Source organism: Larimichthys crocea, chromosome XVIII (assembly GCF_000972845.2).
Source record: "Larimichthys crocea isolate SSNF chromosome XVIII, L_crocea_2.0, whole genome shotgun sequence".
Classification (NCBI taxonomy): Eukaryota; Metazoa; Chordata; class Actinopteri; family Sciaenidae; genus Larimichthys; species Larimichthys crocea.
This window is the reverse complement of record NC_040028.1, coordinates 20,049,362-20,074,543: the sequence shown is the minus strand read 5'-3', so window position 1 is coordinate 20,074,543 and position 25,182 is coordinate 20,049,362. Positions and strand designations below refer to the sequence as shown.

General features: G+C 46.2%; 4 protein-coding genes across 7 annotated transcripts in view; 3 read left to right on the top strand and 1 right to left on the bottom strand.

Moving 5' to 3' along the window:
• Window positions 1–4,133, top strand: part of cmss1 (cms1 ribosomal small subunit homolog) — a 35,275-nt gene extending 31,142 nt beyond the window's left edge. Inside the window, exons 2-10 of one of the 2 annotated variants that reach the window (XM_019270298.2) lie at window positions 1,250–1,383; window positions 2,503–2,574; window positions 2,663–2,795; window positions 2,876–2,935; window positions 3,022–3,124; window positions 3,205–3,265; window positions 3,343–3,430; window positions 3,522–3,610; window positions 3,910–4,133. In XM_019270298.2, the coding sequence (XP_019125843.2) occupies window positions 1,250–1,383; window positions 2,503–2,574; window positions 2,663–2,795; window positions 2,876–2,935; window positions 3,022–3,124; window positions 3,205–3,265; window positions 3,343–3,430; window positions 3,522–3,610; window positions 3,910–3,993 (824 nt within the window). In that variant the 3' untranslated portion in view covers window positions 3,994–4,133. Of the gene's footprint in view, window positions 1–1,249; window positions 1,384–2,502; window positions 2,575–2,659; window positions 2,796–2,875; window positions 2,936–3,021; window positions 3,125–3,204; window positions 3,266–3,342; window positions 3,431–3,521; window positions 3,611–3,909 lie in introns of both variants that reach the window. The other variant, XM_019270297.2, reaches the window with a different exon arrangement.
• Window positions 4,134–4,328: 195 nt separating this feature from the next.
• tmem30c (transmembrane protein 30C) lies at window positions 4,329–9,752 on the top strand. The gene is made up of 7 exons (XM_019270296.2): window positions 4,329–4,786; window positions 5,807–5,923; window positions 6,045–6,152; window positions 6,997–7,087; window positions 7,170–7,316; window positions 7,386–7,598; window positions 7,738–9,752. Exons 1-7 carry the CDS (start codon window positions 4,589–4,591, stop codon window positions 7,923–7,925), a joined length of 1,062 nt encoding a protein of 353 aa, XP_019125841.1. The 5' UTR covers window positions 4,329–4,588; the 3' UTR covers window positions 7,926–9,752.
• Window positions 9,168–25,015, bottom strand: dcbld2 (discoidin, CUB and LCCL domain containing 2). The gene is made up of 15 exons (XM_019270295.2): window positions 24,835–25,015; window positions 21,748–21,972; window positions 20,493–20,630; window positions 16,997–17,048; window positions 16,846–16,918; window positions 14,381–14,514; window positions 14,240–14,280; window positions 13,915–14,130; window positions 12,871–12,995; window positions 12,294–12,432; window positions 12,072–12,209; window positions 11,901–11,994; window positions 11,192–11,241; window positions 10,980–11,114; window positions 9,168–10,899 (listed from the first exon to the last, which is right to left on the bottom strand). The coding sequence occupies exons 1-15, from the start codon at window positions 24,941–24,943 to the stop codon at window positions 10,481–10,483; spliced, it is 2,088 nt and encodes a 695-aa protein (XP_019125840.1). The 5' UTR covers window positions 24,944–25,015; the 3' UTR covers window positions 9,168–10,480.
• col8a1a (collagen, type VIII, alpha 1a) overlaps window positions 24,999–25,182 on the top strand; it is a 33,290-nt gene continuing 33,106 nt past the window's right edge. The window contains exon 1 of one of the 3 annotated variants that reach the window (XM_027291076.1): window positions 24,999–25,107. Coding sequence is in view for 1 of the 3 variants with exons in the window: in XM_019270293.2 (XP_019125838.2) it covers window positions 25,102–25,107 (6 nt within the window). In the remaining 2 variants the exon portion in view is untranslated. The remainder of the gene's footprint in view (window positions 25,108–25,182) is intronic. The other 2 variants (XM_027291075.1, XM_019270293.2) reach the window with 2 other exon arrangements.

Here is a 25,182-nt window from a genome sequence, read left to right as displayed (position 1 = left end):
GAGAGTGGTGGATTCAGCTCATCAATAGTGGGGGTGGTCCTTCAGCGGCCTGGACAGATGACTGTAACAAATAAGGACGGAGGTCTCGGGGTGAGGGTGTGGTTATACACGTTACACATAAAAAGACCTGCTGGGGAGAAGAGCCCTCGTCCGTCTTTCACATTTTATTCACTACAATGACCCGAGGAAGACACAGGAGATAATAAAGACTGCATGAAAACGTGGCTTCAGGTCGGAGACATGTTGTGTTTGTGACGGTGCTGTTAGGCTCAGTGTTCATGCACGGTCACACCTCTGCACACCTGAATCAGATGAAACTGTGTTTCATCCTTTAAATCAGAGTATTAGTGTTAATATCGGCCGACTGTTGCGTCTTTGCCACCCTGTGAAATCTTTACGCTACACCAGCTTTGAAAAGTTTTATCTCTCTCGAGAAGCGGTGATTAATTTAGATTATCTGCTCGTTGCACACTGGATCCACCTGATAGAAACCTGAACACCACCTGATGAAAAGCTTCCTGTTGACCCGACATGCGTTTGGATTTACGAGACTGAGCCTCACAGCAACGGATCAGAACTGTCACTATCTAATAAGTTAACAATTAGTGTTAATTTCTGTTTGTCTCGAAATGTTCTTTAATGTTTGTCTCCGTCTATTTGGAGTAGCGACACAGACGTTTTTCTAACTCTGAATCTTTCTGCAGCTGTCCCGTTGATCTCTGCGGCTTTTGTAGGATTCATTGAATCTTTTTGTCGCTCTGATCACGCCCCAAATACTGAGGTTGTTTTCCATTAGCGGTTAATAACATAATACTCGTTGGCACGAAGGAGAACATGCTTGAGTTTTTTAATCTGCACGGCCACATGAGCAGATTTCCCTGAAACACTCAAACGTTGCCAGATTTGATCCTCGTCCACTTACTGAGACGTCGAGACGTTGTCAAGAGGGACAGTTTCAAGCTCACTCTTTAAAGCTGAAGTGTTTTGAACAAGCGTCCATAGAAGAGTGTTTGAGCATGACCTCAGCCTGAGAGCAGGTAGCAACAGAGAGGCTAAATATAACCAGATGCATGGATCGAGGTCTGCTCTGCTGCTTATCTGAGGAAACCCGGACTCTCACACCTGAGGAGCAACTCAAACGCAGTCACGATGCACAAATGCCAAACGTCTGTTTATCTCGCACTGCATCCAGCTGCAACTCATAAATCCAGAATTGTAATGAGGCAATGTCTCTGCTCTTCGTTTAAAGATCCGTCTGAGGCCGAGGAGGAGACGCAGGAGAAGCAGCCGACAGAGAAACCGAACGCAAAGACGAAACCGGCGAAGAGGAAGAAAGAAACGGAGAAAGCAGTGAAGGCGAAGAAGAAGAAAACGAGTCAACAGGTAATCGGAGAGGACGTGATTCTGTCAGATTAATAACACAGAGTGTGTCATTGTCTCGGGTGGGTAACGAATTTAACACTTTGAATAGAAAAGTTTAAAAAGAGCCGAGGACTCTGAGATGAGACACAGGTTCTTCAGAGTTCTGTTAAGATTTATTAAGTACAAATATTTTAAAAGAATAAAAGACGACCCACTCTGAGTCCTGTCCGTCGAATGTGGCGGTGACTGGGACACTCCCCAGACGGCTGCCCCGTGTCCACAACCTGCCCGTGTCCGACCTCCGTTATCAGCCCCTTGCTCCAGTCCTCTGTTACCTGCTCCAGCTCGCCCCTCACACACCTGATGCTTGTTAACTCGTTAAAGTCTGTGGGATGTTCAAGGACAGTTGGAAAACACCAATGCATCCATTGCACGTCTGTCCGTCCTGGGAGAGGGATCCCTCCTCTGTGGCTCTTCCTGAGGTTTCTTCCACCTTTTTTCCCTGTTAAAGGTTTTTGTGGGCAAGTTTTTCCTCACTTGAACCGAGGGTCTAAGGACAGAGGGTGTCACTCTCTGTACAGATTGTAAAGCCTCAGAGGAAAATGGACTTTGTGACTTTGGGCTGTACAAATAAAATTGATTTGATTTGAAAATCATTCCAAAAAAAACCCTGACCTTATCACACGTGATGCACTAAACGAGAAAATGAAATAACCTTTTTTAATAATCAATGAATCTGACTCATCTCATCTGTGAACAGAAAATTTGACATTTGGACTCGTGGTTGGACAAAACAAAGGCGTGTTGCCATGGCGCCGACACTCAGTGATTTTCCTTTTTTCTGTCAAACTTTGTGATGCAAAATAAAGTTACAGCTCTCTGTTTACACTCTGATGAACGCCGGTGTAAGGTCGAGGAGACGAGGATGCAGAGCTGCATCTAAAGACCGTCTGTTAACGCAGGGAGGAGCTAACAGCATCACCTCGGGTCGGAGTCAGAACCGGGTCGCTGCAGGAAGAACTCTCTACTTTTCTGATTCACCTTGTGTATTATGAGCCGCTGTAACAAATACATGGATCAATAAAGTCGATCTTCTCTTATCAGACGTCACCTTGTTACCTGAAGTGTGTGTGTCCACAGACGGAGTGTGTGACTCCTCAGAAGAAAGAGGCTGAAGATGAAAAGTCGGCTAAACCCAAAAAGAAGAGGAAGGTGAGTTCTGGCGCCACCTGCTGTCGTCAAGAGGAACAACATCAACCCGACTTTGTGATTCACATGTCTGTGTTCTGTTCACCAGAAGAAGAAGACCATCACAGACGTCCTGTCCTCGTCGGAGCCCAAGCCCGGCTGTCCGGCGGACCTGCAGAACCTGCTCGCTCAGTACTTCTCAGACAAGCGCTCTGTGATCGAGCAGGAGGAGCTCCGGCTGCCGGGTGAGTCCCGCTGAACTCTGAAGTTTAGTCGATATCCGTCGATGTGTCGATTCACCGAGCTCACCGTGTGCTTCCTCCAGAGTCCTGCTTCCTGTCCAGTAACGACCTGACGCACACGCTCTCCTCGTACCTCAAACAGGGTGAGTGCCGTCCTGAGCTTAAGTCCGCTTCTCCGTTAACGTCTGAACACACTCTGACTTCCTGTTCGTCATCCCGTCGCTCCTAGTTTGTCCAAAGTGGGCCAGGATCCAGAAGCAGCACGCGGAGAAGAGTTCTGTGGTTCTGCTCATCGTCTGCAGCTCGGCTCTGCGGACCATCGAGCTCATCAAGTGAGTGACGCGCCGTCCGTTTCATATCTGACGTCACGACCTCTGAATTATATTTAAACGAGCGTGTGCGTCGTCCACAGGCAGCTGACGACCTTCAAGGGCGGAGCCAAAGCTGTCAAACTGTTTGCCAAACACATCAAGGTACGACACGAGACGCTTCACGACGGACTGAGACACGATGACCGGGCTTCTCAACACTTCTCTTTCCATCCGTGCAGATCGAGGAGCAGGTGAAGCAGCTGGAGAAAGGCGTCACCCACATCGGAGTCGGGACCCCGGGCAGGATCAACGCTCTTATTGAGAAAGGTACGCATGGAGCAGGAAGTTCCTGTTTGACGTCGAAGCTTCTGAGCTCTCGTCATGATGTGAGAACTTCTCCGTGTGTTTTTCTCTCCAGAGGGTTTGAACCTGCGGGCGTTGAAGTACCTGGTTCTGGACTGGAACTGGAGGGACCAGAAGCTCCGAAGGATGGTGGACGTTCCTGAGGTGAGCTGCTGCCCCCTGCTGGAAGAAAATCACAGCACGCAGCGTCACAAGATGATGACGTTTGTCTTATTGTCGGGTGTTCTCACATCCACCTAAAGCTCTGCTGCTCAAACTGTGGAACACGGAGGAACCTCCGAAATATGATGAGAACAAGGTGATAGGAAGAGAAGTGCGGATCAGGAGAAGTATCTCTGGTTCTGATCAGGATTAAACAACAATAAAGAAGCTGATCAGGGTCATGCTGTCATACTGACGAGGCACACAGGAGGTCACATATCGTGTGTGTGTGTGTGTTTCAGGTCAAACTGGACTTCATGAAGCTGCTGGAGAGCGGCGTCCTGACCGGCTGCAAACAGCACCAAGTCAAAGTTGGACTGTTCTAAGTGACGAGACGCCTCGGCGTTTAAAGCGACCTCGTCCTGTTGCTCCTCTCTCTGTGCTTTTACTGTTTCCAGAGGCCGTGCTGAACGTGTGCTGCTGTCTGCTCGTGTGATGGATTTGAATAAACCGACTCCCAACCAAAGCAGCGTCCTTCTGTTTGTTTAGCGCGACCTCGGGAAGTCCCTCCTACTGTCAGCGTGAGGTCATGAGTTTACTCGACCACTAGGAAGTCCCGGTTAACACAACGTGTGTGTGTGTGTGTGTGTGTGTGTGTGTGTGTGTGTGTGTGTGTGTGTGTGTGTGTGTGTGTGTGTGTGTGCACAACAGTCACAGAGAAAAACAGAAAGAGGTAGTTAAGCAAAGGATTGTGGTTAATAAGTAACAGGCCACAGCGGGCTCCCCGCCCTGCAAGGCCTGCTGGGAAAATCTCTTGGCAAGCAGAAGTGTGTGTGTGTGTGTGTGTGTGTTAGTGTGTGTGTGTGTTAGTGTGTGTGTATAGAGAGATATCGCTGAACTAAAGAACAGGAAGAGAAGACAGAGGCGTCCTCTCTGACACACTTCATCGTCCGTCTTCTGTCCCCGAACCGAAGCTCCCTCATGGGCAAAGCGAAGGTGAAGTCTGGGCCTTTGGCTCGGAGGCCGGACAACTCTGCCTTCAAACAGCAGCGGCTGCCGGCCTGGTCTCCCATGCTGACGGCAAACACCGTGCTGCCGTTCTTCTACTTCATGGCTCTGATCTGCATGCTGCTCGGAGTGTGGCTGCTGCTCACAGTGCAGAGCACACAGGAAATGAAGGTGAGTGTGTCACTGAGATATACACTTCCTTATGTCGCCGTTTCTTTTCTGTCTTTGTTTTTTAACATATGGAAAGTGTGTGTGAGTGTGTGTGTGTGTGTGTGTGTGTGAGAGGCAGAGAGGGGAAGAGACCTAATGCCCTGGTGTGCAATAAAAACAGGGAGTGACAAAGAGAGGAAAGATCCAAGGTTATGTTTCAAGTTCGAGTAAACAGAAACGAGTTTATCTCCTTTTTATTATCAAACCTTTATTTAAGGATTTCAGATAAAAAAAAAACTCATTTTCAAGAGAGTTCTGGCCGAGACACTGACTGAGAGCAGGTCAAATTAAAACAGATACAACACACACAGACAATATTACAACACATGACAGTCTAAAAAATATAATAAAACTGTAATATGAGTCATGAAATCCAACAACATCAGCTGAAACAAGGACGCCCCAATAACGGAGTTAAAAGCATTCAGAGAGATCTTTAAAAACAGTCCCTCGTTCAGTACGAACACTTGGTGCAGATAATATCGTCCGTCACACTTTCTAGAAATAAAAGAAGATATGATGGAAGCGTACGAGAACATAGCAGAGTGCCGTCCTACCCCGAGCATGGAGCTCACAGCGGGGAGTCAGGGCGTTACAGTCAGTGATGATGAACCTGAGGGAAGCACGGTGAGCTGTGTCGATCATATGAAAGATCGTCTATAAAAGATCCCCATCGTCCAGTACAGGTAAAAATGTTGCAGCAACGAGTCACAAGAAATAGAAACTTAACCTAAACACTGTGCAAGTGGCTTAAAAAGTCAGAGAAGCATCGATTAGGACGACTACAGTAGATATTTATAGGATCAATCTTCCACTGAAGGAATGTTCTCTACTCTTGACATTAGTAAATAACATGCACTTGGTTTTAAATGAGACAAAGTTTTCTGCACAACACTGTATCGTCAGCATAGAACCGAAGATTTGACCCAAATTCCCAGATGTTCTTTCCTGTTCAATGAAATCTGTGTCCTGTCGTCTCAGCTGGACTACACCGAGGCCGGCTCGTGTAATCTGTGTTACGTAAAGCGCCAAAATGCGAGCAACGCAGCACAAAGCTGCACCTGCTCCGTGATGTTCAGCATCCAGAAAGCATTCAAGGTAAGTCTGAGCTCCATGTTCAGGTTTTCTTTACTCACTGTTCAGCTGCTTTAAATGCTCCAAAGAAAGACTTTCTGTTCACACACCTTCAGCGTGTTGACGTTTTTGTGTCTTGTTCCAGGGAGACGTCTTTTTCTACTACGGCCTCAAAAACTTCCATCAGAACCTGCGCAGGTACATGGACTCCAGAGACGACGGACAGATGGTTGGCAGGAAGAGAAACTTAAAGGTAGCTCCGCTGTATTTTGATTTGATATACCACAGTAATAATTAATTTATTGTCACCAGATGGCTTTTTGAATAAGTATCAGATCCCGCACTTAAGTTAAAGTAGCGATACAACAATTTAAAAATACTTTTTATTAAGTCCTGCGTTCAAGAACTTCAGTAAGAAAATGTAAATAACACCAAAGTGTACTTAAAATTTCAAAAGTAAAAGCAGAAATCACAGTGTTAAATTATTGTATATTCAACAAGAAAACTGTGAAAAACTGTAGAATATCGTAATGAAGTTTAAAGTTTGAATGAAGTCTGTAGTTGAAAGTGTGGAGGAGTTAAAGTTGAAAGTGTAATCAAGTTCGTTCCAATCATTTTAATGTAAAAACATGGAAACAGTTAAATATTTTAAAAAGTATGAATTAGTAAAATACACGCTTTAATGTGCTGAATGAGCTGAACGTTGTGACGTCTGAATGAAGCACAAAGTGTGTAGACGTAGTGGAAGTTAAAGGGTGTTGAAGGTTTATGCTATTCATTTTAATGGGGAATTTAAACATGGGAAGAGTTGAATATTTTATTATTTTAGTATGAAAGGTATAAATTAGTCTAATACATGCTATAATGTCCTAAATAAGCTGAACTCTGTGACGTTTGAATGGTTTCTGTAGGACAAAGTATGTCAGAGGTGGAAGAATAATAAAAAAGAAGATTACTGTGTAAACGGCATTTCGATTTTGACTTCTGGAGCCAGCCTCTAGTGGACGATAAGAGGAACTGCAGTTTTTTGAGGTTTCTGCTTGAACCTGCAGAGTGAGCTGTCTTGTAAATGTTTTAACGTTGTCGCCCGACCACAGAACCCGAGCTCGTACTGCCAGCCGTTCGATAAAGACCAAACCGGAGTCCCTATTGCTCCCTGCGGCGCCGTGGCCAACAGTATCTTCAACGGTAAGCACCACCCATCATCAGTCATCGGGTTTCCGCCCTCCATCTTCCTTCCTCTCGTCTGAACTCACATCTGTTCTTCCAGACTCCTTCACTCTGTCCTATCATCAGCCCGGCAGTTATCGGGTTCGGATCCCTCTGTTACGGAGGGGCATCACCTGGTATACGGACGAAAACGTCAAGTTCCGCAACCCGAAGACCGAGAACCTGACGCTGGCTGAGGTGTTCAAAGGTAAACTCGAGCAAACAGAGTCAGGATTTCGGTTTTAAGTCCGTACTCACGTCTTGATTTGTCCGACAGACACGGCGCGGCCTCTGTACTGGCAGAAGCCCGTGTACGAACTCGATCCCGACGACCCGACCAACAACGGCTTCATCAACGAAGACCTGATCATCTGGATGAGAGAGGCCGCCTTCCCCAACTTCAAGAAGCTCTACGGGGTCTTAAACCGAGCAGACGAGGTCTTCGCTAAAGGCCTGCCTGCGGGGAATTACACCATCGACATAAACTACAGTATCCTTTCACTGCTGGGAGTGTCGGCGTCCTCCCATTGTCTCAGCTTAAACACAAACACATGGACAACACGGAGACTATTTTAAGACTCTTTGTGATCGCCCTATTTTTAACAACCTTGACTCGTCCGCCTTTCCAGACTTCCCCGTGCAGTACTTCCGAGGCAGAAAGGAAGTGGTGCTGACCACGCTGACCTGGTTTGGAGGTCAGAACCACTTCCTGCCCGTCGCTTACTTGGTGACCAGCAGCCTGATCCTGCTGCTGGCCGTCGTCCTCACGGTGATCTGGTGGAAGTTCGGGAAGGCCGGGAAGAACATGCAGGAGTGACGCTCGGCAGCTGGAAAGTAAAAGTTTGATGAAGGTTTAGGAGAACGTGTTGGGAAACCGAGAGTTAAGTCTGACATCGGATAGATGACCCACATGGGTCGGAGCTTTTATTGTGACGATGTTGCCGTGAACAAATGTCGATTTGAAACACACCATTCTGTTCATGCACTGTTGATATTTATTAACGAATCTTAAATATACTTTTAATTAAAAGTTCTCAATCATTTCTAAAATCCTTCTTTACGTCTGTGCGTCATTTCTCTGACGACAGAAGAACACCGACTGTCAGGCAAGCCCTGCTGATGCTAATTCGTAAGATTGAATAAAGGTGTAATTTAGTGGACACAGTTTTTAATTAAGGTTAACGAGGATTGTTCCAGGGTCAGTGTTCTTTTATGGAGCCACAGAAGCGAGTCAAGACCAGGACAGGGCAGTATATAGCACACTTAGATTCTCCAGATCTCTTTGGGGCGAGGCCTCGCAGACTCCTCAGTCTTTCTTTTGGACGTTGTCTTGCAGATAAAGTCTTTGACGCTTAGGAAGTCAGATTTTATTACATTAGGTTTGTCTGACGTCTCCTCACAGACACAATCACTTTCTAAGAGTGTGTGTGAAGGAAGGCAGCGACCGCTGACACGGTAACAAACATGAAAAATGACAAATTGTCAGTTTCGCACGTTTAGTGATTCAGGGGTTTCTGCAGATCTCAGACCATCTAAGAGGAGTCCAGAAGAAAATGTGCATCTTAAAGTTAAATGCATCAGGCCGTGGGTAATTTTTTGAGTTGCCTTTGCAAACTGTTGTTCAACTCTTGTCATTGTACGTCTCTTTGGTGCATTACCTGTACCTCAACATATAGTACCAGAAAAACCATCCGTCTGACTTCATGGCTCTTTGAAGAATTTTGTTATGACCTGGCAAAAACATCCCGCAGATTTCCTTTCATACATTTTCAAATACAAGTTGGGTGATTAATGGGAAACACTGGCGATATCCGCACAGTCATGGTCTTGAAAAACTGGTCCCGAGATCTGTCTCGAGGACTTCAGCACCGTTAGCAGGTATCTTAGTTTTGCATGTTTACGTATAAATACTAATTTACAGGGACGTGATTATTAAAAAGATGTTTTATGAAATGATACCTGTGTGTCGGCTGCAGGTGACGTGTAGAAACAAAGTAAATCATCTGTACTGTCCGTTATATTTTGTTCTGACGACAGCTGAAGATTGTAATAAAAAGATTTTCTTTTAAAGTTTTTTATTTCTCTTTATGTACAATCAGTGAGAGCCACATCGACATAATCCCGAACTCTGGACGTACACGGCCTCGGTCGGTGGCACAGCTGTTCGAATAACAACGCCTCCACCCTCCTCCTGTCCTCTCTCTCCGTCTGCACTCCTGCCACGGAGCGTTTGGTCAGATTAGTACCACAGGAGAGGAATGCAGTCTAGTGGTGCTACAGACAATGACTTAACACATCCTACTGCAACTAGAAGCCAAAACAACAAACACACACACTCAGCACACACATACAGACGATACAAGGAAGTCACACTTGAATGTAATAGGACATTTCAAACACCCATTTCAACACGAGACAATCACCGCGATGCACAAATAAAAAAAAAAAATCGAAAACACACACAGGAAACTCAGCTGTAACAGATTCACCCATCCACCTGTTCTCTGTACCTGTAGGACTTCTCCGTTAAGACTGCTTCATGTTTATTTGGCTTGAACTCGGTTGCAAAAGTCGGTTCTGTTGCGAATTAACACAGAAAAAAACAAAACAAAAAAACATTTGGTCTGAGAGAGAAAAAAAAAAACTTTGGAGAGTTCATCGGATCGATCGTCCACGACAGTGCAACCGCGAATCTTTGATCGGTAATCAGCGAGGGTCAGCGGCGGGCTTATTAAAAAAAAAAAAAAAAAAAAGAGTTTCTCCTCATCAGCAGGATGTGAAATAAAAATAAATATCAGTAAATCATCTGAGAGTTTTTGCGGCGATGGAATTACTAGAGCTATACACAATTTTCAAGTCACGAAGTAAGACGAGAACGTACCGAGTTTCTCGAGAACGAAGGAGTTCTTTGACCTTGGATGTCGGACGTCGGGGGGGCACCGAAAGCGACGCGCTGATTAATTCAGTGAGAGAACCGTCGAACCCGGTTCAGTTTGTAACAGAATAATAATGAAATCACAGTTTCACAGAATGCAAGAACTACTAAGGATCACAGAACAGGGACAAAGTCTTTATCAGATAGTAGTCAGCTTCCTCCTTTTCATCCTCCATCCATCCCTCCGTCGATCTCCGCCTCTTCACGCCTGGCACATTCATCGTTGTGGTTTCAGTGATAGGACTGTAAAAAAAAAAAAAAAAAAATGGCACCACACAAGCAGATTGTGGCCATGCAGAAACATTTAGGCAATACAGACATCTCCAGATGAACCTAAAGCTAAAAGGTAGTGTTCATTCAAGACCGCCTCTGTGAACAACCCCTCGTTATCTTTGTCCGTTGGGTTGTACGGTTAAGGCCATGTGCATCCAGACTCTTCAGCTCTGTCCCGTCGGCTTCTGAGTGCTACTCTGAGGTACCTGATAGGTCAGATCCTCGGTGGGCGTGACCTGTCCGGTGGCGTTCTTGGGCGTGTCGTAAGCGGACCTCCCCGAGTGGCTGCTGTCTGTCCGCGTGAGCAGGGAGGTCGGCCCGGCGCCCATGAAGCTGCACACCGCGGAGGCCTGGTTCAGAGCGGAGCCCCCCGACGGGTGGCAGCCCATGTCCACCACGATTGGCGTGGCGTATTCGGATCCAGAAGCTGGCAGCGGTTCCGCGTAGGCGTGGTACACGTCCGGCGAGATGGGAGCGTCGTACAGGTCCGGGTCCGAGTATCCCGGGTCGGGCCCCTCGTCCGGTTTGAAGGTCGACCGGGCGCCGAGTGTCGTGACGCCGCTCACCAGAGGCTGAGCGTATTCTGAGGAGAGAGAGAGAGAGACGACTTTGAACACAGCGAACCATCAGACCAGCCGACCGGGTCACCTGAGCGGTACTCACCTGCAGGTTCAGCGTGCAGTCTGGGCACAGCGCCTCGCCCCGTGAGCCGACCCACCTCGCTGCTGCTGTACCGAACCGAATCCTCCGTCTCCACCATCTTGGAGGGCAGCAGCTGCTTCATGCTCTTCCACCAGTCTGCAGGAGAAGCACGGCGAGAGTCAGACTACAAGCGAGCGCTCGTGAAATCTGCGTTCTGCAGAGAGATTACAAACCTGTGCGATCCCAGTGAGGGAGGTCGTACGTCCCCTCGGAGCTCTTCTTCCTGTCACAGGACAGAAAGACGAGATGTCAGAAGAGCAGATATTCAAGTGGACCTGCAGGAAATCTGGTTGTTTTAGTCAAGATGATGCTAAAATATATTTTCACCAACTATATTTAAGTTCCCTGTTAAAGGGGCCGACCTTTATTCCCGTTTATTCCCATGGAAAGTTTTCAATTTTGAAAATTCACGGACTTTTGCAACCCTAATTTCAGGCTGCTCCGTAGTCACGTTCATGCAGGGAAATGCACATACTTCCATGATTAATTATGAGCTGACGTGATGATAAAAGAATTTCTGTTAATTCCCAACACTTCAGATACCTTTAGTACTTTCCAAGAACACCTTTTGAAGGTCTTGTCTCGGGACAAAGAGGACAACACCAGTGATATCCACAGTCGTGTCTCTTTGTCCAACAGTTTCATAACTGAAAATATTGTTATGTTTCCAATAGTCTGTAGTTTTAGAGCAAACAGCTGCGTGTTAAGAGGTCAGGTCGAGGTTTGACCACAAACTTCAATCAGATCAATCTCAGTGTTTTATGAAGCAGGTTATTAAAAAAAGAAGAAAGAAGTGAATGATCTAGTCTCTCCATTGTGTTCTGAAAGTTCAGACTGATGCATTCAACTTTAAAATGTCTCAAAGACTCAAAGAATACACACCTGTTCCTCCAGTGCAAAGCACAGACCACGATCAGGATGAGAGCAGTCAGAGCCATGACCAAGACGGGCACCAGAACCGTCGCCAGCGCCACATCTGAGAGTGAAAAGCACGGACAGTAAACACCGGATGACAGACAGTGGGAATATCAGGGATTTAAAAATGTGACGCACCTTTGCCGGTGTGAGGAGGCATCGTAGTGTTCCGGATGTTCGGGGTGGGTGTGGTTTGGCTGAGCCGAGGTGGACGCTTGGTACCCACGGGAGGTGGAGCCCGACCAGACGGGGGGAACGTCCTCAGGGTCACCTTCACTGTGAACGTCACATTTTAGAAGATGAAATGAGTCACGATTCTGTCTTCTACTGAACGTTTGTTCATCTTATTCGACCGCCTACCTTGGCAACCAAGCAGCTCCAGCTTGAGCGCGATCCTCTGGTGCCATTGGGTCGGATTTATCTTCACAAAGCGGGCCTCGATGGGAGGGATGAAGTTGTTCCTCACCTCCTGCAGGTAGTTGATGTTGCCTTGGAAAACCTGGAAGCAAAAAAAAGCGAGAACGAAGCTCAGCTCGGGCCTGGGAGTCGTTGTTTAGAAGTCCGGCGGGGCGATTCTTGTTCCCGTGAAGCTGTTAGCTGATTGTTTTCCGGCTTGGCGAGCTGATATCGACTTCCCTCCTCACAATAAAGAGCCTGTGAGAATCCCGGCGGCTCGCAGACGGCAGCTCCGACCGCTGAATCCATATCCATTCATTATTAATGCCCGAGTGTCCTGACTCGTCCACCACAGCACTTAACTCAACCCACTGACCGTGCTCAGTTCCTGCCATAAACATCTCAGTCAATACCGGTTGCTATGGAAACAGTCGTCCCTGCTGTCTTCTAAAGTGACATTTTTGTCCATTTGCACTAATTTGAACAAACACGGAAGCCGGTGATGCAACCGATGGGATTTATTGATCGGTGCTCGTGTTACCTTGTCCTGTGTCGAGTTCGATTCCCTGTAGACGTACCACTGCTGCCCGTCGTTGCTGTGCAGGACCCGGTACGCTGAGACGTAGTACTGGTATTCTCTGAGGGTGGAGCCCGTGGTGGTGATACCTGACGGCAGAAACGAGAAGAAGACGTACAGTTAGCTCCGCTGAAGAGTCTGCAGCCAATGCAGAGGTGTCAAAAGTTGCAGTTCCTCTTGTCGTCCACTTGAGGCTGGCTCCAGAAGTGAGTCCCATATGAAAATACAGGTGTGCAGTTGGCCCCAACTGGAGGAGGCGGGGTCAACATCGACACGCATCCGTGAGTCGTGCCGGGCCGGGATTGGCCACCAGTCAGAGCGCCCACATTTAAACCGGAGCCGCCGGAGAATCCAGGGGCCTTGTCTTTGTCTGGTGTTTGTGAGCTCGCCTCGTTATTCGAAACAAACGTTGACTGAGGTTTTGTTTTGTGTTGAATTACTGGGACTGGGCGGGGTTTAGTTTAGTTTATCGTACTGATTACGTGTAGAATGTTTTTGTTAGATACATTAGTTCAGGGGTGCTGTTTATTGATGATGTTTTTCTGTTATAGATAGTTTAGACAGTGAGGTTTTTGTTTCTCGTTTGGTTTAACCTGCTCGTTAGATAATATAGGCTCTGTGTAGAGTTTGTTATATTTGGTTGTTCTTTCAAACAGCATCGCTCGCCCTTTGTTCCCGTTTGTTAAAACAATTTGAACTGTTCATTTAATAAATACCTTTTTTAAGTAACCATAACATCTGGTTTTATGTGACTTCTTCATACCGTGATATCTGATCGTGACACCATGTTCAAATGTCCGCAGCAGACCGACTGACCTTACCGTAACGCTAACGTGGCTGGACGTGATTCCAGGCATGGTGAAATGTGAGGGAGCATTTATCTCGAGAGTCTTACAGTTCAATTAAAGAGAGTGCTCTTAGTGTATCGTACTTTCAGTGTGTGTGTGTGTGTGTGTGTGTGTGTGTGTGTGTGTGTGTGTGTGTGTGTGTGTGTGTGGGGCAGTTCACCTGTGATCCTCTTCTCCCGCTTGAGATCGACCTGCAGCCACTGCTGCTGGTCGCTCTGCGAAGGCGCCCAGGGCAGCCCGGCCTTTTTAAGGCGCGCCCCCGACGGCGCCCACACGCTGGGCTGACCGACGTTGTTGTTCCACTCCCACACGGACGACGCGGAGAGCTGAGTGGCCGCCACGCCGCCAGACTCTAAACCGAGCGTCCCGTAGCAGCCTGCAAGCACGGAGAGGTCATCATTAATAATAAAAGTTTAAAGAGGGCTTCATATATGTGTGTGTGTGTGGAGAAGTTTCTTCAACTGTGTAAAGAGACAATAACTCACCGTTGGTCTTGAAGGTGAAGAGGCTGTTCGACAAAGTTCCTCTGAGGAGTGAAGTAAACAAAATAAATGAGAACACCTGACAGAAGGTAACAGAGTCATCTACCCGAGAGCAAACTGAGGCATGTTTGTGAGCCGTCCTACCCAGTGGAAGTGACATTGTTAGCCAGTGTGGCCTCATAGTGAGGAATGCCTTTGCTGCTCACCACGCTGATCCTCCCTCCCACAGCGTTGGACACCACGCCGGCATGGACGGCTGCCACGCACAGAGGAGACGACTGCAGGACCAGAGGAAACACAGACAGACAGACAGACAGACAGGTGAGTCTAATGGACAACAGACAGCTCTGTTTTCTCCGCCTCAACTCTCTGTGATTTACAGAGTTTCCTAACGGACAGTGAAGTAAACTGCTGACAGCTGTAGCTGCTGTTAGCTCAGTTTGTCAGCCGGGCTGCCTGGCCTGTGATGTCAGAGCAGAGGGGGAAGGTTAGTGTTTGTACAACAAGTGTTTTGGACCAGCAGGAAGAAGAAGAAGAGGTGGTTTATAGACAAATGTTGACAGGGAGCGGAGCCAGTGTCGTGCCAGAACCGGAGCTGCTTCTATGGACATGATGGCAGAGGAGAAGAGAGTGAAGAGGACGCTGACGGAGGAAGCTAAGAAGAGAAAAGGAGAGAGTGAGCGAGCAAGAAGCCGAGAAGCCAAGTTGGTGAGAGCTTGGTGAAATCAAAGGCTGAAAGACAGACGCCGAGCTGGGCTGACTGCTGCTGGACTAGGCAGTGAGATCAGCTGCTGCTGGGGACCTGGTTGATGATTGGAAAATGAGAATGACTCGTGCTGGTGTCGCCTGTTTCGGTTCGTTGTTCGTGTTCCTGCTTTGTTGCTGCTGGTTGACATTTCACTGAATGATCAACTCTTAGTCTGGTGCTACTACACTGACACTGACCCGGTTTGAAAAATCTGTTCCCCACTGACTGTGTATCAGTATCAGTCAGGCTGTTATCTTCCGTACGACCTTTTTAGGTTAAAATATTTGGCACGGGGAAGTTTCGGAGTTCCTGTGCTGCAAAAGAGCCAGCAGGTAGTGATGCATGATTAAACTGTGCCGCTGCCGTCGTACAGTTTGGTACTGTTTTGCAGGAACACTGTGATCCCAGAGCGAGCTCTTAACCTTCAGACTGTGGCAGATAAAAGCCTGATGAGTCAGCGCGATGTCGTCTCTCTACAGAGAGGATGCCGAGAGAGCCTCTGACGGTGATGATTCACCGCTTGGCGGCATTCCTGTTGAAACCTGCTGCTGCTGCTGCCACATCACTGAGAAATGGTGAAAGAAAAACGCCGGATTACTCTCCGGTCACAAGCTCTCCTCCCCGTGAACAGCTGCTGGAGGAGTGAGGTGGAATTTTATTACTGGAAAAGACCCACAGTGGAATTCACAGCTGACAAGATTGTGGGAACAACTCTGGTGACCCAGAGACTGACATGCACATGTATGCATGTATGTATCCACACACACACACACACACACACACACACACACACACACACACACACACACAGGCAATCAACACTCGCCGTGTGACTCTTAAACTCACACACCACTTCCCTAAAGAGCGCCATACCAAACCGCTAACACAAACACAAAGCAGAGCTCCAAACCGCCGCACCCTGCCTCCAACAGAGGAAACCACACTGTACCACACACACACACACACACACACACACACACACACACATATATGTGATAGGTGGAATGTACAGTGCATTGATCACAGTACGGATGTGGGGCAGCTGATCCAGACTCCACACACACACACCTAAAACACAAGCATGCACACACACACACACACACACACACACACACACACACACACTGAGGTTTTCTGCAGCTCCTTGCTCACACTGACTCACACTCCAGCCTTTTGTCTCCACACACACACACACACACACACACACACAGAGCTCCGCTCGGCACCCTCCTGCAGCTGGACTGGATTAAAGGGGGTTATTATTTTGGGCCAAACTATTATCTCACCTCCCTTTCACCCGCTGACCCTGCCCCTCCTCTGTTCCTGTGGGGGCACCTCACTCCCTGAGGCGCACACACACCCCGACTGACGCTCCTCCCTGTCCCATCTAAGCCAGCAGCAACACTCCTCCCTCCCTCCTCACTCCCTCCTCACTCCCTTCCTCCCATCCTTCCCTTCAACAAACTCCCGAGCTCCGAGCATGAGGTCATCAGCCAGAGACTCTGCGCCCCATGACCTCACGGCACCCCACCACCACCACCACCCCCACTGAGTGTGAGGTCATCAGTCCAGAATTTGCATAACACACCACCACGGAGCGAGGAGGGGGGGGGGGGGGGGGCAGCTGTTGTTTGCACAAGGAAGAGGAAAGAGGATCTCGCTGCGTCAAACGGAAAGATGTGCAGCGCGGTGACGGGGTGGCGCCGCGAAAACATGAGTAAGCAAACGCTGATGGGTCTCGTGGTTCCTGTGAGCAGACTGCAGGAGACCGCCGGGCGCCGTGACTCACCTGGAACTGTGACCACAAGGAGAAAATGCACTGTGTGTGTGTGTGTGTGTGTGTGTGTGTGTGTGCTCTCACCTCTCTGTATCCATTCGGTATAGTACCAGAGATCTCCTCGGTAGACGTCAAACAGCCTGCCGGACAGTATTTACTGTGAAGACAGACACACGATGAATATCAGACAGCTTGATCGCTGCACAAACATCCACACAAAGCAAACATTGTTTACCTGAACTCTGCCTCGGGGAAATCTGTTCCTTTGTCCAGGCAGGTGATTAGATCTGCAAAAAGGCAAGCACACACTGTCAGAACTGGTTTCTCTGCACGCTCCTGCTAAGCCGTCACCCTCCCTTTATTCCTCTTTCCGTTTCTGCCTCCAGCCAGAAGACAACCACCAACCTTTCCCAGGAAATTCGTCTATTATCTGGTGTCCTAACTATTTAAAGTGATGAAGAGCAGACACAGAGACTGTGCTGCTTATTTTCATTATCCATCGATCGGTCTGGTGAAACTGCTTTGATAAATCGCTGCACTAGAAAATGTCAAAAACTACCCAGCAACAAATACAACATCATGACGAACAGCCAGTGACAGAATAAAGAACGGACAGAGAAGCCAGCAAAGAAAGATCATCGGCAGACCTGAGGCGGGCTAAATGATTGTTCAACCAGGCTATCTGTAACAGCACCTACACTGTCAATCAAAGCGTCCACGACCTTAATCCTGCAGAACTTTAATCCTTAATATAATCTGAACAGGGAGCAGCGAGTGTGTACTGCACAAAATCTGGTTTATGTCAGATCTGATGAAGAAGTCTCTTCTGACATGATAACTGATGGTCCAGACGCTCAGCTGATGCGTATGTCGCAGCCCATGAGACACTTGAAGCGTCTACAGTCGGTGCGTGTTCTCTTGTTGGTTTTAGAAGTCTGTTTTTTGTCATGTGGAACATTTCCCTGACTCCAGATAAAGAGATAATTGGAGGCACAAGAAGAGGAGGGTGTGTGTGCGTGTCAGTAATAACTCAGGCTCAGCGGTCATCTCGGTGACTGAATCACAGTGGAAGGCAATCGAGGTCAGCGATGCAGCCGACTAGTTTAACCCCCCTCGGAGAAGTGATGCGTGTTTGTCTCGTCATGTAACCAATCACCCGGCAGATGAGCGTGGGAGGAAGAGTTTGCACAGCTAAGTAAATCAGTCACCGTGGCGACTTGTGGTGGTGGTTGTTAGGGGGGGTGTTTGTCAGTTTGACTCACTGGTCGGTTTACCAGATAAATGAACCTTTTTTTTTTTGATCATGTGGTCACGACTCCCACTGCGGTTACGAAGAATTCCCAGCAGTCAGACAGATGTGACATACTGACACATTTCGATGTGTTCAGAGTCCAGCTGAAATTTGAAAGCTGAATATTATTTGAATTTTGAACTACTGGTTCATTTTTAATATGTCAACCTTGGCTCTTGAAGATCGTGTTGGCAGTTCTATAGACCAAACAATGAATCAGATTCACCTGCAGGTTTCTGAAGAGCTGTTTGGTGGCTCTGGCTCACGGTTAATCTAAAAATCTGCAAAGACGTCATCTGTAACCTGTCGATCAAAGCGTCCAGTTGGATGGAAGATGGCGTCATTCAGCCTGCCTCAGGTCTGTCGATGATTTACGTCTTTGAAACACTCAGATTTAAAGGTTAACGTTTGAAAAAGGGCTTATTGATACATTTATATCAGTGATAAATCATATTACGGAAACATTAGCAGCTTCTCGCAGACAGGAAGTCTCACAAAATATTATTACTTTCCATTTTTCTTGATTACTCTCACTTCCTCGTGCCCCTTGTTCCTGTTCTTTTCAAACGTGGTCACTGAAAACGTGAGAAAGTCGTCCATGTCTATCTCTGCTGCCTTTTACCGGCCACAGTTCACATTCTGCACAGACGTGGAGGGCTGTAAAACTGCAGACTCACTGACTCACACATCTGCTGGTGCCATCCGTCTGTATTCAGCGCCGTCTGTTCTCACATTAAAATAATAGAAACAATAATCTGAGGCGATGACCGAGCGTGACGTCCACCTCACACTGCAGCTGGAATTCCAGATATGCAGCTGATCAGAGTATAGCGCTCACAGCAGAGCAGCTCCTTATCTCTCTTCTATGTTTAACTGCACGCTCATGGCGAGCGAACGCCGCGGCGTAAACGCCATGTGTTGCGCTCCTCTCGTTTGACCACGAGCATCGTTACTGAGCGGAGCTGCAGACAGTTTCCTTCATTCAGCTCAAGTCATCTTCAGCTGTTTGCTTACAAAATAATGGGATAACATATCATCATCTTTGATACGGTAATGTAGACTTTGGCCCAGCATGGGGACGCTGGATACAACACAACAAAACAACAATCAGGAAATCACTTTTTATTTCTCTGATTAAACGACTTTATCGAGGGCTGGTGCTCGCTCGCTCTCATTCACTGTCTACGTCTCTCAACCAACCATTGAATGTTTGTGTCACTACTTTGAAGCACAAACTGTGAGTCAGACTCAGATTTAGAAGCTGCTTCATGGAACAAAGTCAGAACACGACGGGTAGAGCATCAGAGTTTAGATCAGAGACGTTTCAGGCTGTGGAGGTTTTGAATTATTTTATTGAACAATATGATGAAGATCACAAAGCTCAAATGTGTCTTCAACTGTCTCTGTGTGCTCTGGGCTCTAAAGTGTGGTCCAGGTACAGAAATCACCTGTGCAGGTAGGGGGCGTGGCCTCAGCAGCCCTGCAGTAAGCAGTGTGCTATGTGCATGTGACTGAGGAAGAGCAGATATTCAAGTGGACCTGCAGGAAATCTGGTTGTTTTAGTCAAGATGATGATAAAATATATTTTCCACAACTATATTTAAGTTCCCAGTTAAAGGGCCAAACTTTAATGTTGTAAATTCCTGGTTTATTCCCATAAATAGTTTTCAATTTCGCAACCTTAATTTTAGGCTGCTCTGTAGTCACGTTCATGCAGGTAATGCACATACATCCACGATTAATTATGAGCTAACATGTGATAAAAGTGCCAACCTTCAATGTTGTGAATTCCCATTGATTCTTGTTAATTCCCATTGATTCTTGTTAATTCCCAATTCCCAGAATTTTGCAACCCTACACAAGTCGCTGCAACAAAGGAATAGAAAAGGCTGCAGAACTCTACTTAACTGCCTCACGCTCACTACATTCATGTCACTAAGTAAGCACACGCACCAGAGACGAGTGTCGGTGTCAAACCATTTTAATCTCTTTAATTTTCATAATTTCATGATTCAACTTGGAGGAGAAAAAACAAACACCCGAGAACAGGATGAAACACGGCTTCAGGAATTTATAAAAAACCTCCTGCAAACCTCAAACTGCACAAACTGCTGAGCGTCTCTGACTGAAGACAAACACTTCACCTGACATACAAGTCTTTCCAGTACAATCTAATTAGTTCAGAACAGTTAAAACTGGAGTGGTCCAGAATAAAACAGCTGTCATGAGACTCACATTAGACTTTGATATGTGTACACACACACACACACACACACACACACACACACACACACACACACAGTATCCAAAGCAACTGTTCCGCCAAGGGCCAAAACAGAAATGTAACCCAGCTCGACACAGAGATGACTTCAACCAAACTTCATTCCAGTCACATGACCCAGACGAGACACAGACAGGTGAGAGTGGTGGTGGTGCTTACCTGTGTGTTCAGTGGTCGAGTAGGACAGGTAGAATCCACGTCCACTGTGGTGGGTCCCGCTCATGAACTGGACAGTGACCTGGTTCCCAGTAGACTCGATCAGGTCTTTGACCTTCAGGCCCAAACCGCAGTACTTCACTGTTAAAACAGCGACGGGCCGACACAGGAGGGGACACAGGAGGTGGTGGTTAGATATACAAACCTGATTAGATATTATAAGTGCAGATTTGGGATACACACCTCTTATATACTCTGAAAACAGACACTCAGACAAGCTGGTGACGGGTTCCTGTATCTTCACCAAGTTATAAAATATGCTGATCAATAACGGCCTCTAAATATTTACTGTTGTAATTTTGTATTTACAGTAACTTCCCAGGTGTATAGAACAATAATTCCTGATGATATGATTAAATTAAATGAAACACGGATCCAATGCGATGCAAAATTCTTAATTTAGATTTTTCTTACGAGTCGAAACGTGTCTGTTATGAGTCAGTGAGCTTTATATCTGCTGCAGGCGACTGACTCAAGGTCCACACGAAAGCAAAGAGGATTGAACAGCCTCCTGCAGCACAATCTATTTTAATATCTTGAATATCAAGACCTGCAAGCGTACGTTTGAAATCATGTCCCTGCAGGTACAGTCGAGCCTTTTCCCAAAACTATCTGTCCATTTTTTGTATTAATCTGTCTAAGTATAGGTCCAATATTTACCTTAATGTCTCGTTGTGAGCGTACGTGGAGCACTCGAACACGAGACTTAACTGTGACTTTAGGCTTGTCACGTGGCTGATGCATCGTCAGTCACTGCAGTTACGTGAACTTGTGTAATCTGGTGTTATATATTGATTTCCTGAACATCGAAAGCGATTCCCTTTGTTGTCGTGCCCGAAATATTTTCACGTTTAAAAAAAAAAGACAGCACAACACGTCCTTCTCTATCGAGCGCCTGATAATTCGTTGAGCAACAGGCTGATGAATCAATGAGGTAAACTCAAAAAATGCACGTTAAATAATAATAATGAAACTCAAATCGAGTCTGCTAACTTTAATAAAGTTTAAAATATCCCAACCGTGGTTCAAAAACATGCTCAGGGTCACAGAGATGTCAGAAAGGTGCCGGGCAGAGGGTTTCAAAGCTATCTGACAGTCAGTGGTGTCTTAGAGAATTTAATTTCGTCACTGTGTATCTGAACTGACTCGACAACAGGAGCTGATAAAAACACATCGAAGTATCTTGTGTCACTCTCACCAATCTCACTCCTCTTCAGTCCGATGCCATTGTAGAGGCGGAGGTAGTTGACCTGGCAGTCGCTGTCTTCTATGTCCAGCTCGGCGAAGCGAAAGTGGATCCTGTTGCCGTGGGGCACACTGATCTCCCACTCGCACACCGTGTTGTTCGGGTACGTCCCCGGGTAACCCAGAGAGGACAGCGTCCCACTGCTGGGGCCGAGAACACTGGGGCCACAGCCATCACCTGCAGGACAACACAGACAGAAAATTAGAATCCTAGGGTAGTGTTTTAAAGCATTATATGTTTTTTTATTAATTTATATAGCAGAGATTCTTCAAAGTACCACCACAAGCTTAAATTAGTCCCTGGTTTCCTACTATTAGTGTGTACAGCAAAGGGTTATGCAGTGTAATAAACTTAAACATTACTCTTTATGTTTGGGGATTGGTTTGTTTCTTTCTGCACGTCAGTACGTGAGTGAAGTAGAAATACACTCTTCCTTTTAGATGTAACGATTCAGCCATGAATCATAGAATTGGCGGCTGAACTCTAACCCTAACCCTCCAAGTTTTGTGGTGTCTTTGAGCAAGACGCTGAACTCCAAATCAAGTGTCAATGTTGCTTTGGATTAATAAAGACGCAATCATTCAATCATTATGGCGATCAACAGACAGATCACCTGCAACTATTTTGATGATTGACCAAATATTTTGGCATAAAATGAAAACATCAGAGATCAGAATTTTTACCATCAGACAGAGTAACCGTGTTCACTTATTGTTTAAGATCTTTGGTTTCCAATATTTTCCTGCCTTGAAAACTTTGTGAGGTGATCCTGAGTATTATAAGACATATGTACAGTTACTTACAACTGTGTCATACATGGTATAAGTGTGTCTAACCCTTTGTTAGGTTTGTTTGTTTTAGTATTACTTTATTTTTGGAGGGACGGAGTGAAAGGACGAAGATATGTACTACTATGTTTGCATCTTCACACAGTGGTGCTGGTCATTGTACAAAATGTCAAATATTCCTCCAGCTTCTCAAATGTATGGACAAACTAGAATATTGTTAATTGTTATAATTTGTCAAACAAAACAAGACATTAAAAGACATTAGGACGGGAGTCTTCAACCAGGGGTCCGCAGAGGGTCATAATAATCGACTTTTACCCAAAAAAAAATGTATGAGAATTAAAATCTATATAATAAAAAGCTACTTTTGACAAAAACTATTACTATTTATATATTGTTTATACATTATTCCATTACTCATGAACTGTTTTATCAATCGTCAACGCGTATAGGCTCATAACCCGGTATATGAATAGGTGAATAAAGTGAAATAAAAAGGTAAATAAAGTAGATATTAAAGTTATTATAAGCCAGGCTTATAATGTGACACATTCCCTGTTTGTCTCTCGTCCAAGAGGTAGAGAAGACTCCCGCGTTAGAATAAAAATAATTGTGACTTGAGTTTAAAGAAGTGTGTGTGTAGCTGTCAGCAAGTGTGTGTGTGTGTGTGTTGATGCTGTGTGGACTCATGGCTCTGAGATAACACACACTCAACAGTGTCACGCTTTCTTGGTGCTAAGTGGATGTTCTGGAGTTACGTAAGAGCCTCTCAGTGGACACTATCCAGATGAACAGGACAAAAACAAACCAAAAAAAAAAAAGTCTGACTCACAAATACTGAACAACTTCAGCAGGAGTTCAACATTGGTGCATAGTTCACTGTTACTTGGGTTTTATTTTACTGGTACTGGGTTTATTTAACTGTTATTTATTTCAAAGACTAAATTCTTTATAAGGTTTTAGATTTATATATTGCATAGTTCACTGCTACTTTGGTTTTTATTTTACTGTCACTGGTTCTACTTAACTGTTATTTATACATGTGTATATAGTGTTAAAATAGGATATTGTATAGGTGTATAGTGTTAAAGTTTTGTTTTCTTGCTATTACTCACTATCTCAACTACACCGGGGCAAGCGGCGGGTGGGAACAAAACAAGGGGGGGAAGAGGTGACGGGAGAGAGAGATAGAGCGAACAACGTGTGTGAAAGATTGACATCACACAGAAGAGATCGAGATGATATTCGAGAGAGTAGATAGGATATTCCACATCACAACAGAAAGGACATACCTTACATAGATATATATATAAAAAAACCAATGGTGCTTGATAGATATATGATATATATATATATTCTATATAGATATATAATAAGATATATATAGTAAGTATTTCTGATTCTGACATTACCTTTCCTCAAGTTAACACTAAATAAATAAATAAATAAATAAAACTACAGAGATTATTTGAATTATCACATAAATTATTAAAGTTAATTTAGGATGTGACAAACTGTGTGTCCACGTGTTTACACCCCTCATACCCCCCCACCCCCGCCCTCCAGTGTTACCCCACCCCCAGCCTGCTGTGGCCACCTGAGGGTTGAAGATGCCCCCAAACAAACAAATACCCCAATATAGGCACAAAATGGCGTCACACCGACTGACATAAATCTAAACATCTTGTTGCTCGCTGTGATTGTTGTGGTGAGTTCACGGCAGTTTGGGGAAAAAAAAATTGAGCTACCTGCGAGGAGGTAGGCCACACGGTCCCCACAAATGTAACTTAAACTCCACCACCACCACCACCACACTCCGTTAACAGATTAGTTATTTAAAAAAGGGTAGCTTATAGACACACGTAAATAAAAGTGTAAGTGTGAATAAATCGTTTAAACCGTCGACAATCTCCGCTTTTTTGTGTGTGTTTTTATTAAAAAGAACCGGTTCGCCTGTTTTTTGTACTACAGCAGCAAACACACCATGACGGGCGGCGGCGGCAAAGCGGTGTAAACCAACCGGAACTCCACGTACACACACGACCATGTAAGGTAAACGTGAACGTTGGTGTTTAAACCGTTAGCCGTTAACCGTCGTTTGTTTGTTCGTTTGTTTGTTTGTTTGTTTGTTTTAAAACAAACCAGCATGGCCGTAGTGTGTCGCCGCCGTTACCCTCGGCTCCCCCTCCCTCTCTTCCCCCCCAGTTGTCACCGCAGCTGTGCGGCGGCCGGGGCGGCTCAGCACACCAACCTTTCTGCGCTCGACAGCCGTCCTCCGCGGTGAGAACGATGAGAATCGACAGGACGAGAACCCCGGCCCCTGTCGGTCCCCTGCCCACCACCATTACCGCTCTGCCCATAGCAGCCTGCAGTCTGAATGCATACTGCTCGCCGCTTCGGGACCCGGCTGCACCGCTCCAACCTGTGCCCAAAATGTCCGAGAATAAACTCCTCGACGGGTGGAAGTCCGCGTGTGGTTTCCTCTGTAAACGATCCAGTGGTTCGCGACACTCTCACTATGGAGGTAACTGCTCCACACACACATACACACACACACATACACACACACATCCAGGCTGTGTGGAGCTACTTCCTCCAC